General features: G+C 34.8%; 1 protein-coding gene and 1 long non-coding RNA gene across 2 annotated transcripts; one reads left to right on the top strand and one right to left on the bottom strand.

Moving 5' to 3' along the window:
- The first annotated feature begins 408 nt into the window (after positions 1-408).
- Positions 409-5,848, top strand: LOC132184236 (serine hydroxymethyltransferase 3, chloroplastic). The gene is made up of 12 exons (XM_059597790.1): positions 409-515; positions 1,155-1,397; positions 2,419-2,614; positions 2,710-2,884; positions 2,977-3,094; positions 3,187-3,299; positions 3,428-3,550; positions 3,757-3,861; positions 4,055-4,141; positions 4,223-4,330; positions 5,274-5,346; positions 5,442-5,848. Exons 2-12 carry the CDS (start codon positions 1,187-1,189, stop codon positions 5,714-5,716), a joined length of 1,584 nt encoding a protein of 527 aa, XP_059453773.1. The 5' UTR covers positions 409-515; positions 1,155-1,186; the 3' UTR covers positions 5,717-5,848.
- A 2,007-nt stretch (positions 5,849-7,855) lies between these two features.
- Positions 7,856-10,035, bottom strand: LOC132184700 (uncharacterized). The gene is made up of 2 exons (XR_009440582.1): positions 9,785-10,035; positions 7,856-8,564 (listed from the first exon to the last, which is right to left on the bottom strand). It is a non-coding gene; the product is annotated as an uncharacterized LOC132184700 (long non-coding RNA).
- Between the last annotated feature and the right edge of the window lie 2,437 nt (positions 10,036-12,472).

The following is a 12,472-nucleotide window of genomic DNA, read 5'->3' as shown; positions in this document are numbered from 1 at the left end:
TTTTTTTATATTTAGCTTATATTCTTTTACAAATTTAATAAATTAATTATTAAATTTGTGGGGTTTACTATTGACTTAACATAAATCCACAAATCTAATGATTGATTTGTAAGATAAAACAGCCAAAATTAAAAAATTAAAAAAAAAATATATATATATATATATACTCCTAACATTTCTCCTTAATAATGTCATCTCCACCAAATTGAAATGAAAGTTCATGGTTCTCAAGGGGTAGCTCAATTTGCTGTGAACCACGCTTAATGAAGCGAATGTCACTAATTTGAATCCTTCATCTCCCTTCTATTGTGTAGACATGTTAAAAAAAAAAAAAAATCATGGCTTTAAATTTCTGACGTGGAAATTTATGTCATCCCAGTACCTAGTGATGTGGCATTTTCATTTTCATTGAAATTTTTTAAAAATTTTTCTTCGTCAAAAAGTGTGCGGCTTCCCTTTTCAAAAGAACTAGGGTTTAGCTCAAACGCGAGAATCAGAGAAATATTTTGACGAAGGTAGGCCTCTCTGTCTTAATCCTGCGACTGTCTACTGCTTAATTTTTTTTTTTTTACTCTTTCTCTCGAATATGCATATTCAAACAAATATTTATTTATTTATTTTTTAATGTAAAAAATGATAGTTTTGGTTCCTTGTTTTGTTATTGGCTTCGAATCGATGATTGTATATGACCTTTTAATGCACGTTTGAAGTAATTTAATTGCTTCTGGAAGCAAAATTTTCGCAATCTTTGTTGCGTAAAGAGAACAAAGCTGTTACAAGTACTTATTATGATAACCAAAGAGTGCCGTACTCTCCTTTTGTTTTAATGGTAATTTTTTTGCAAGAAAAGACAACCCCTGAATCTCGTTGAAGTGCCATGCTATATGAATCCTGTGCTTTATTGTTAATTAACCATCAAGATGAATAATGGCATTATAGCAATGAAAGGTTTTCTACTAAAAAAACTTTTTTGGAAGTAATTTCTGCTAACCCGAATGGAGCTTAATATTATGGGAATATGTTTTGTCTGAAATATTTTATGTTGCAGACGGAGCTCTTAAAAAAAAAAAAAAAAGTGTAGTTGTTCAATATGGCAGCAAATTACTATGCATTGGGTTGAGTTTTATGCTCATTCTTTTATTTGTAATGTGTAGGAAGGGTGTGAAGTCTAGTATTGGACGCCAAGATGCAGGCTTGTGGTGGAGCTGCAGTGAGGGGTTCGGTTCAACAGCCTATTTGGACCAAGGGATCAAATTTTATTCCAAAAGGGTCCAGTGTTGTTGGATTTCCGCAACATGTAAAAGTCAATTCGCTGAAACCCTGTAGGTGTTCTCGTATTGAAGGAAGTTTGGTTACTGGGAGGCCACCTTCTTCTGTCCCTGTGCCTGAAATTGGAGGTAGCATACTTTACAATGAATTTCTGAAAAAAAATTGTACTTTCTTTTTGTGTATATTGTGTATGAGTGTTTTGAGTTGTTGGAGGTGGCTCACATGAACGCTAAAGGCGTCCTTAACAAGAGGTATCAACATTTGGACTCCACGACCATATGCATCTAACACAAGCATAATGGTATCCAAGCAAGAAGTGGTTACTGTTTCTGGTTCTTATTAGTGCTAAAATCATAGAGGGTGGGCATTTGTTGGCCTTGGTGTATTATTGGTTTCTTCAATATGCATACCTGATGATTTGGTTGTGTAAATTATATATATGTTCCCAATGTTTTGTTATGTCTAGTCTAGCTTTAGTCGTAGATCCAGCTAGGACAAGCGATGAGCGTTTGTTAGGAGGATGATATGTCGTGTTTGAACACAGAAACTTATTTAGTGTTCGATATTTGTAAAATCTCTGGACTCACTATAACTGTCAATGTCAGGAGAAGCATAAATTAGTCAAAAGTAGATTGATGTCTTCATACTGTCTTTATAACTATAGTGTAATGTTAAGTTTTATCTTGATGACATCAGGATGCCGGTATTACTGGCCATCTTAAGTTAGAAACTGAGCTCTGTTCTACTTTTTGCATCTCTATCTGATCTGACTAGATAAGGATAGGTGTTTTTATTCTTACAGTTTTTCTTCAATTAGGTTCTCTCATCCTTCTGAAAATTTTATATATACTAATTTTGTACTTGTTGAGCATCTGTTTTTAGCATAGGTAAGAATGACTGTTATTTTCTTGCAAGGATATGATTCCATTGGCATACTCATCTCTTGAGGTTCCTACTTATTATCTAATGATAGGTGTCAATAATAATTTCTGATAAAATTTATGCTTTATTCACATATAGTGCATTCTGTTAATCAGAAGCATATGAAAAAATTAATCCTTACTGTTGAGAATTAATAGCACACCATTGACTAGCAGGATTTAGTCAAGGCTGACTGTTATGCGTGGAATTGCATGTTATGAAATATAGGTAATGGAAGCAGCTTTGTAGACCATGGCTTGAGTGAAGCTGATCCTGAAGTCCGTTCAATTATTGACAAGGAGAAGGAGAGGCAGTTCAAAAGCCTTGAGCTTATTGCCTCAGAGAATTTTACGTCTCGAGCAGTGATGGAAGCAGTTGGCTCATGCCTGACAAACAAGTATTCTGAAGGACTACCCGGTAAAAGGTATATTTTGTTCATTTAATGCAGGTAGTTACATTTTGTGTGTGTTTGTTTGAGTGTTTTTTTTTTTTGGCTAATAGTTTTACTATATAATCCAGGTACTATGGTGGCAATGAGTACATAGATGAGCTTGAGACACTGTGTCAACAAAGGGCTTTGGAAGCATTTCAAGTGGATGGAAAGAAGTGGGGTGTTAATGTTCAGCCGTTGTCTGGTTCTCCTGCTAACTTTGAGGTTTATACAGCGATATTAAAGCCTCATGACCGGTTAATGGTAAATTGCTATCCTCACTTCACTTTAGCTTTTGTTGTTAGAATTTGCTTTCTTGGGATACATGGATTTACAGATCTCTACTTGTAACTTAGGGTTTGGACTTACCCCATGGGGGGCATTTGTCTCATGGCTTCATGACTCCTAAAAGACGGGTATCGGGCACATCAATTTATTTTGAGTCTATGCCTTATCGACTTGACGAATCTACAGGTGCTGCAATTCTGTTATCAAATTTGCTAAGGACAGAATGGCTGATTCATTGACCCGGGGGTTAATTCTAACTTTGTTTAAATATGAAACAGGTCTTGTTGATTATGACATGCTTGAAAAAACTGCTATTCTTTTTCGACCAAAACTCATTATTGCCGGTGCTAGTGCTTATCCTCGAGATTTTGACTATCCTCGCATGAGGAAGGTAAGGGTTTTAGGTTGTTATGCTTGTTTTCCAATAATATCTGTCTTGGGTTGAAGATTCATATTGTGTCTAGATAACTTTCCCTTTCTAGCAACTTGGTAACTAACCGATTAAGTTTGATATGGAAGATTGCCGATTCTGTTGGTGCTTTTCTCATGATGGATATGGCTCACATTAGTGGACTTGTTGCTGCTTCTGTTGTTGCTAATCCTTTTGAATATTGTGATATTGTGACCACAACAACACACAAGGTATGTGTCACATTCTTCCAATTTTACTGCACGCTCCAATTCAGTTCTTTGGTTTTGGTTTCCTTACTTTTGGTGCAATTAAGTGACAACTGGGTTTTGATCTGAGAGTATACTGATAAAATAACATCAATCCTCTGAAAATCTTGTACCATCTTTCTTCTAATGTGCACAAACATGACCTGATAAATTTAGTCATTTTTCTTTAGTCTTTAAGAGGTCCAAGAGGTGGCATGATCTTCTTCAAGAAGGATCCTGTTCTCGGAGTTGATTTAGAATCTGCCATCAACAATGCAGTTTTCCCAGGTTTACAGGTCAGCTGGACTTTTCTCTTTTGTCTGTTATGAGAAGCTATCATTATTATTGATGTTGATGTTATATTCTTCTTACTAATACTATTACTATTGTTACCATTGTTGTTGTTACTTCTGTGCCGTTCCATGTTTAGGGTCTTTTAACTTTTTAAGTTATTTGTGTAACATATTAAAAGGAAAATTACCTATGCAGGGAGGTCCTCATAACCACACAATTGGAGGACTTGCAGTTTGCTTGAAGCATGCACAGTCTCCAGAGTTTAAGGCTTACCAGAACAAGGTACTTCATTTCCCTTTACAATCAGAACTTGGTACCGGGCATGCCATAATAATCATATTTAGCTTAATTATTGTCTTGTAGGTGGTTTCAAATTGCAGAGCTCTTGCTAGCCGATTGACCGAATTAGGATATAAGTTGGTTTCTGGTGGTAGTGATAATCACTTGGTTCTTGTTGATCTAAGGCCACTGGTAAGTTTCTGGCTTCTATGTTTTATTTATTTATTATTATTATCATTGGATAATTGACTCATTCACCCAGCAGAATATGAATCCCATCACTCCCATACATATGTGGAAAGTGGCAGGCCCAAAGACCACTTGCGTCATCTCTTTTTAGTTTGTAGACTTGGATGGTGGTATTTTGCTGCTGATGTAAATGCCGCTACTCAGGATTTGTCTCTTGGCTTATGAACATTTTTTTGGAATTATTACTTCAGTACTTGATTAGTCAAATAACAAGTTAACGCTATAACATGATGTTTATGTGTTAGGCAAGGAATGGTATGCCTTTCGTGTTTTCCAACAATAACCAATCTTGATCATCTATGACCCCATTAATATTTGGGAAAGGTGTTCTTTCAAATTTTGAGTTTAAGACTGAGTTTTCAATTTGGTCAATTTAACACTTGAGTTTACAAAGATTTTAAATCTAAGGCCTCTAGTCAATTTTCTCTCAAATAAATAACAAGAATGACATGAAAAGACTATTATACCGTTCCCATTAAAAATTGAAAAGAAACAACAATGCTAGGGTGGCCGTGAGCTACCCCTTCGATTAAAAATTAATTTTTTTAATGACAATGTTATAATACATAATGCATGTCATTTTTGTTATTTATTTTAGGAAATGGTTAGAAGTCCTAGATTTAAAATCTTTGTAAACTCAGATTTAAAAAGCAAAATTTGCAAAAGCACAACGGGTTCTTGAATATTTTCCCTTAATATTTTTGTATGTTTGTTCAGTTTGGTATGACCCCAAAGAAAAAGTGTTGTGAGATATTAACCTTGAGTTTGTCCTCAATTGCTTTTGACTAGGTTATTATTTCAACTATTGAGCAAGATATCTGAGGGAGCAAATCCTTTTTGTGCTATTTACATTATTAATAGTATTTAACATCCCTGTTCTTAATAGGGTATCGATGGGGCTCGGGCGGAGAAGATTCTTGACTTGGCATCTATTACCCTTAATAAAAATTCAGTGCCTGGTGAGACTTGCTTTGGCTGCCCTATCCTATTCCATTTGTTTCTTGTTTGCTTCTTCTCTTGTTGAACTGACACTTGCTAATGTTGAATTACAAAGGTGATAAAAGCGCACTCGTGCCAGGAGGCATTCGCATCGGATCACCTGCTATGACAACTAGAGGATTTTCAGAGAAAGAATTTGTAGCAATTGCAGACTTCATTCATGAGGGTGTGCAGATAACCCTGGAAGCTAAGCGATTAGTCTCAGGGTCAAAGCTCCAAGATTTCATGAAGTTTGTAGCATCCCCTGATTTCTCTTTGATGGATAAAGTGTCGGATCTGCGCCGGAGAGTCGAAGCTCTTACAACCCAGTTCCCTATCCCTGGGGTATAAGATAATGAGAATCCAAAATAATAGCTAAATTAACTTATGTTACAACTGTCTTAATAGATGTGTCGGCTTGATGAGAAATTTTGAAATTGGGGATTGAAGCTACTACTTTATATATCCCTACTCTTTTTTGTTGCTGTGAGGGGTTAAAAGCCCATTTTTAACATTTTTTTTTTCCTAGTTTAGAACCTTTCTTTTTGTCACGGTAAATTTCTGCCGATAATTATACATGTGACAGTTTCTCCCCATCTTTTCACACATTTCTTATGATCATAAAGTAGTAGATAATAAAATTAACAGATTTAAAATTTAAAATAGTCAAAGCCACCTAGAACTTTGGCGTAGTTTCTCATAAGAACATGCTGTGACTGGCTCACAAAGTTCAACCATTCGAAACTCCGGGCGTAATATGCAAGAAAGCAATTCTTCTTTGTAATATGATATCTTGCAATTTGAATGAGGAGCTTTGAGAAGAATGCAATACCATTTGAGGCTCAAAATTTGAAGATTTTTTTTTTAATCAATGTGCATATTGTTAATACCAACTTCGATCAGCCACGGATAATCATAGTTGAGTAGATTCTGAACCAAGGTGCAATTGCCTTTCCAAATTGCTATAGAAAAAAAAAAATAGTAACAAAAATGTGTTTTCTTTTTTGGTACTTACAAAGAAAGTGAATTTGTTCTCCACATTATTAGCAAGATGTAGAATTATTAGACTTTTCACGATAGGCTCATGACCACATCTTTGACTCACTGTCCAAGCTGGTGATTCCTATCTTTGACTCACTGTCCAAGCTGGTGATTCCTACTAATAATCCCTTATTCGCAGCAAGTTCGTGATCCTTGATTCACAACAAGATAGTGATCCCTGATTCACAAGAAGTTTTATGTACTAAGAGATAACTTCTAGTCCACAGAACAAACGTTATATAAAACCCATCAATTTCAGAGAATTCATGCTTCAGGCCCCTCTTTTCACGATATCCTTCTTTGGCGCAAAAGCTTTATATTTCTTCATAATTAAAAGACATCTAGATGGCCGTGCTTAAGTAATGTTACTTAAATTTAGAGTGACTTTTCGCGTCGTCCAAACAAGTGATGCTTGTGGGCAGTTTTAAAAACAATATCGATAAAGTATAATACAATTGATTGGAAAGGAACTCTGTTTGTACTGTTAGAGACAAAGGTGACTATTGTGACAAGGAGTAGGATGAACAATGGGAGTAAGAGGAAATAAATTTGGACTGTTGGAGAAAAAAGTGGCCAATTCTAGTAGCGAGTAAGATGAACAATGGGAGCACACAGAGAGAGGGAGAGAGGAAGTAGAGAGCTCCATTGAGAGAGGTGCAAAGTTCTAAGTTGTTTTTCATTTTCTAATGCACTATACTCAACTGAATTTACTTTGTTTTCATAGACATGCACTCCAAAATTTTATTTTTCTCTTGTATGAAGGCCAAATTGAATTGGAAGATTCAATCTCATTAATTATGAATGCGCTTGGACACTCAAAATTCTTGGGATTCTTTTAAGTTATATTTGACTTGTAAGCACTTGAAAATATTCATGTTTTGTATCGGTCAAAGAAAATGACCTGATTCAACTCAAAGAAACTAATTACCACCATCATTGAGTTGATTCAAAAACTCAACCCTAGTACTCCATAAATGAAGCCTAAAACAGAGGGCTTTCTTCTTCCACCTCTTTCTTTCTTTCTTTCTTTCCTTCTTTTTTTTTTTTTGGGTTGACAAAGGACTTAAGGAGATCAAAACTTCTGCTATGCACATTAAGACAGTAAAAATCAACTCCAATTTTTGAGTCATGCTGTAGCAGTCAAAACTACAATTTTCAATGCTACCATCCCTAGGATCAACTTCACAAGTTGCATAACATACCCCATTCAACTATAATTATGCTGTTTATGCATTTGTTGGCAAAGGATATCATACCTTTTCAATGAGACAGGCAATAATTATTTCTGATTAATGGAACCCTGTATCAGACAAATTTACAATTCTGCACTTATTAGTTGTCGCAATAACATCCCCAAGATCAACTTCAGAAGTAGTATAATTAAGGCTTTCAGATGCCAATCAATACAGTGCATCACACAAATTCACAAGTAAATGAGATTATAAGAACTGATGAACTAATATTAAAATATATTTCGAAATCCGTATTACCATCACGAATTCAGGGATTGCAAAAGTGTACTCGCATAAAGTTTCACTCCAATGTGTAAGAGGATTAGCTTGACTACACGACTCTGTGATATAAAGATGTTAATTATAAGCAAAGACTGATTGGGTAAGATCATAATTAACTTACTTTAGTTCTAGTGTACATGAAGACAATAACCAAAAAAAAAAAAAAACTTTGCTCCATAATCCTTGAATAAAAACAAGACTACAGGAAAATCCTAGAGATTCAATGGACCAAAGGAAGCAACTTCAGCCACCTGTCCTCAAAAACAACAAGAACAATCAAAGGGACAAAGCGGGGTACCTCCGGCATCTGCCTTATTGATACCCAACTCCTCTTCTGTGTAGATAGCAAGCCCATCCTTTATCCTCTTTCTAGAACGAGAAGGTGGATCCACAAACCCATCATCATTAGACCTTTTATCCTTCTTCTTTTTCTTCATTTTCTTAGGATTTCCAGTTGCCTCTTCATTTGGCTTCTCAGTCTTTTCTGGTTCAGAGTTCTTCCTCTTTTTTCCTGAAAATATTTCATCAATCTCACTGCTAGCCTTTTTTTGTGCTGAAGAAGGTTTTTCTTCTTCAACATTATTTTCTTTCGTCTGAGTAGCTTTTCTGGAAGAACTCTTTTTTGGCATTGGGAAGAATTAAAGCTGCAGATCCAAATATAATTTATGGTGAGAATTAAAACAGGAAAGAGGAAAGTCCTTGCTCTGTTTGGTTTCTGTAAATAATTAGAAAAGAGAGCGGGAGAGAGAAAGACACGTCTATGAATATATTCAACTATTTGATAAGTCATCATTTGGGACCTCAGGAAAACAACACTTCTCAAAGCTTAATACAATGATTTAGCCCAAGTAACTTTTGACTCAAATCATTTTTCAAAACCGAAGCAAGATTAAAACCCAGAAATTTTTGTTTCATATTCTTTCCCTCAGAAATTTGGTTCGAAGAGCAAATGATTTTGAAATTTCCATCTCAGAAACCAATCAGAAGCTTGCAACAAATAAGAATACCCCAAGGAAAGTTCAAAAAGAAAAAAGAAAAATCCATCAGTAATACATCAAATTGGCTCCGTTTGGCTGCTCAGAAAACTAGGCGAAAAAAAAGATCTATAATTTCTCGATTACTTTAGCTTCTCTCATGCTTTCAACTAAACCACGAATTTCAGTTTTCTTTTCTCCTTCCACTACTATTCTCAGCAACCAAATCGGATGTAAACGAAAAATTTGCAAGGAAAAATATTAGAAACAATCACACTTAATGATAAGTGAATGCACACCAATCATGAACAAAATAGTGGATAATTCTAAAAGAAAAAAGAGATTAAAAAAAATAAATAAATAACAAGAATGTACACAACAGAAAAGTGTATACAGGCACTAATAACATCAATAGCAAAGCTTATCTCACTAAATCAGCCAAGCACTATCTGGCAGTCGATTCCCTTTTCAGTTATGGATTTGAGGACAAGTTTCAACAGAAATTCTCTTAAACCAAATCAGGCTACCAGGTAATCTGGCTAAATCTTGAAACTCATGAGGACGGCCTATGATTGTTAAGGCTCGACTAAGAAAAAAATTCACAAATGTTGATTTTGTGTAATTGAATTGAAAACACCAAGAATGCATCTTTCAAGATCAATCATTCTAATAGTAGTTCAAGACAGAAAATTAGAAAAACAAAAAATAAAATAAAATCAGAAATCAGAAATCGGTAAAGCATCATCGATCCAAATCACGACCAAAAGCATTAACATCCTGTAAATTTATACAAAGTTCAATAAAAATTGAAAAACAAAAACTGGCAGTAAAATTAATAACCCTAAAAATAACAACGTGACAGAGAGGGAGAGGGGCATGTACGGACTGACCCGAAAAGAGAGAGAGAGAGAGAGTTTTCGGTTTGGTCTGAGCAGGAGATGGAATACAGAGAGCGAGAGGGAGACGATGAAGACTCAGTTGGGCTGTTGTTTTGATCTTTAACGGATTTCGATCGCCCCAGCCCACGCTCCGCCCTAATGAACTACTGAATCACTCGAGAAATGTTCTTTAAGTCCGCGCGGTACTTTGATTTCCTAGATAAAAAATTTAGGAGAAATTCAAAACTTCTAAATCACCAAGCATTTTTTTAGAATACCTCTAAATTTTAAAAATTCTTAATTTTACTTTTGAAATTTTTAATTTGATTCTTCTTTTTCTTTTTTCTTTTTTCCTTTTTTTTTTTTTTTTTTTTTTTTTTTTGCCGTTAAACCCTAAAAAAACTATTAAAAATATCTAAATCACCCTTTAATTTTTCCCTTCTTTTTTTTTTAATTTTAAATTTGAAATTTTATAAAATGTTCATTTCATTACTTTTAAGGTTCCAAAAACTAACTAAGAGAATAGATTGTATCAAATTGAAAATTCGGTGCTAAAATTAAAACGTTTTGAAATTTAGAAAATCTGGTTGCGAAGTTTCTCATAAATTTTTTAGTCTTTCCACTTTTTTCTTTTCTTCCACCTTCTGAAATTTCCGCTCCTTGCCTTTCCTCTTTGGCGCTTCATTTCCCTCTTCATTTTTTTTTAGCCGTAAAACTTTCACTCTCTTCACCCAAACTAATCTGACCTCCAGCCAAGCGCCTTACAACCGATACCGCGGCGCCGCTTTCGGCTCCATTGCCCGCTTCTCCGCCGACCTCAGACCTCTAGCCAACTAGGGCTGTTAAGAGAGCAAGCCGCTCGCAAGCGAACTCGGATTCGGCTCGCATAAACTCAGCTCGTGCTCGACTCGAATATTAAATGAAGCATTTTATGAACACGAATCCTTGCTCGAATATTAAACGAAACTAACTCGGTTCGACTCGGCTAAGCTCTTGAGCAGCTCGTATAAAGCTCAAATTGGAAGTTATTCACATAATTCCTCATATTAATATTAAAAATTAATGACCTTTTTTTTTTTCCCAATAGCATCATTTTATTATAAAATGATGCATATCCTTTCCTTCGAAACAAAGTTTCTTACTGTATTGACTCGGGCTCCATACTTTGCTAGCTAAACTAAGCAAATGTTCATATGCAAGCTGGCTTCTTAAGCCGTTTAGGAGTACTTGAAGTTTAAATTTATAATAAAAAAATAAATTAAATTAAATATAAGAACCAGTTCGTGAACTGACTCAGCTCGGCTTGACTTATTATAAGCTCGAGCTCGAGCTCGATTTTTTGGCTCGTCCTTAAGCTTGGCTCGAGCTCGAATAAAATTTAAACAAGTCAAGCCTAAACAAGAGAAACTCACTCAAACTCGGCTCGTTTACACCTTTATAGCCAACTCACCTTCCACTTGCTTCGGTACCTCTCCCCCTCTCTCTCTAAAAGATTTGATTTTGTTCAATTGGGTATTCTTTTTGATTTCCCAGCTTGGTATTGATTTATTTCCCATGAAATATTGAGTCTTGCTTGCTCTTTGTGGGTATTGCTTGCCATTTGTGAGTTCAGTAAAATTGAGTATTTTCGCAGTTGAGTATTTGCGTAAGAGTCTTACTTACAGTTAATTTTTCCCAACTGGGTATTTGTTTTTTCCCATGAAAGATTGAGGCAGTGTTTGTCTGCATCCATGTAACCTCGTTGAAAATATTTGAACTAGAGGGAAAATGTTGTTATTTTGCTTGATAATTACCATGTACAGTATCTATAGCAGCTGCCTGTGGCTCTACAATAATTAAAGCAAATCCAATTCCATCAAAATTCCACATTTGATGGAATTGGTTGATTACAGAATTTCACAAGTCATTTAATAGAATCATTTAGCAGTGATTTGTGATCACATTGTGATTCTTTTCTTGTATGTTTGAAAGCTACCGCTATAAGATTTGGATATTGCTAGCAACTTGTGAACATTGACCGAGTACAGTGTGTTACCTTCTGAATTCTGATTTTGTTCCCATGCATTTGGGATGGATGGAATAAGTTCTGTAATTTCTGATTTTGTTCTTAGAGGAGTGTTCTCTGTTTTCTCTGTGTTTCTTACGGAAGACACATTATTAGCTTTTGGGATTATTGTATGGTCATCTTCAATCCTTGTGCTGTGTCCTCATAAATTGTTTGTTGCACCAAATGCCTAAACAAATAATATCATTAACTCAAGACATTCTTTTCTTACCATTTTACAGAACTGGTGGTCTATTCAAACATTGAAATTGCATTTGAAAGACGTAAAAATATTTTTAACACTCATAAAATCCATTAAAAAAAATAATTATTTGGTAAAAATATTAAAAGCGCTTTTAAAAGTCCAAAAAATATAAAAATTGTCAAAACACACTTTTAACAAAAGATTAAAAATAAAACTTTTACCCAAAATCTCCTTTTGTCTTAAAAGCTTTACTTCTCGAACACAATCTTAAACAGGTTATTCGGCAATTCACTTCTCAAGTCTGCAAAGTTTCAAGACAGTTGAGGTGGATGAAGGTTGTTGCTTTTTAAAATAATAATAATAATAATAAATATTTAGTTAAAGTAAAGAAATGTTTAAAAAGGCTACCTAAAATAACGAAAATAGAATTTTTTGGAAAATTAAAATCAAT

Source organism: Corylus avellana, chromosome ca6 (assembly GCF_901000735.1).
Source record: "Corylus avellana chromosome ca6, CavTom2PMs-1.0".
Taxonomy (NCBI): Eukaryota; Viridiplantae; Streptophyta; class Magnoliopsida; order Fagales; family Betulaceae; genus Corylus; species Corylus avellana.
The sequence above is the reverse complement of the archived record's forward strand: the minus strand, read 5'-3'. Positions and strand labels throughout refer to the sequence as shown.

Excerpts from the sequence above, each read along its gene's own strand:
- LOC132184236 (XM_059597790.1), top strand. The coding sequence starts at position 1,187 with ATGCAGGCTTGTGGTGGAGCTGCAGTGAGGGGTTCGGTTCAACAGCCT. Across the intron at positions 4,331-5,273 it reads TTGTTGATCTAAGGCCACTG|GGTATCGATGGGGCTCGGGC; the intron begins GTAAGTTTCTGG and ends TGTTCTTAATAG. Across the intron at positions 5,347-5,441 it reads TAATAAAAATTCAGTGCCTG|GTGATAAAAGCGCACTCGTG; the intron begins GTGAGACTTGCT and ends TGAATTACAAAG.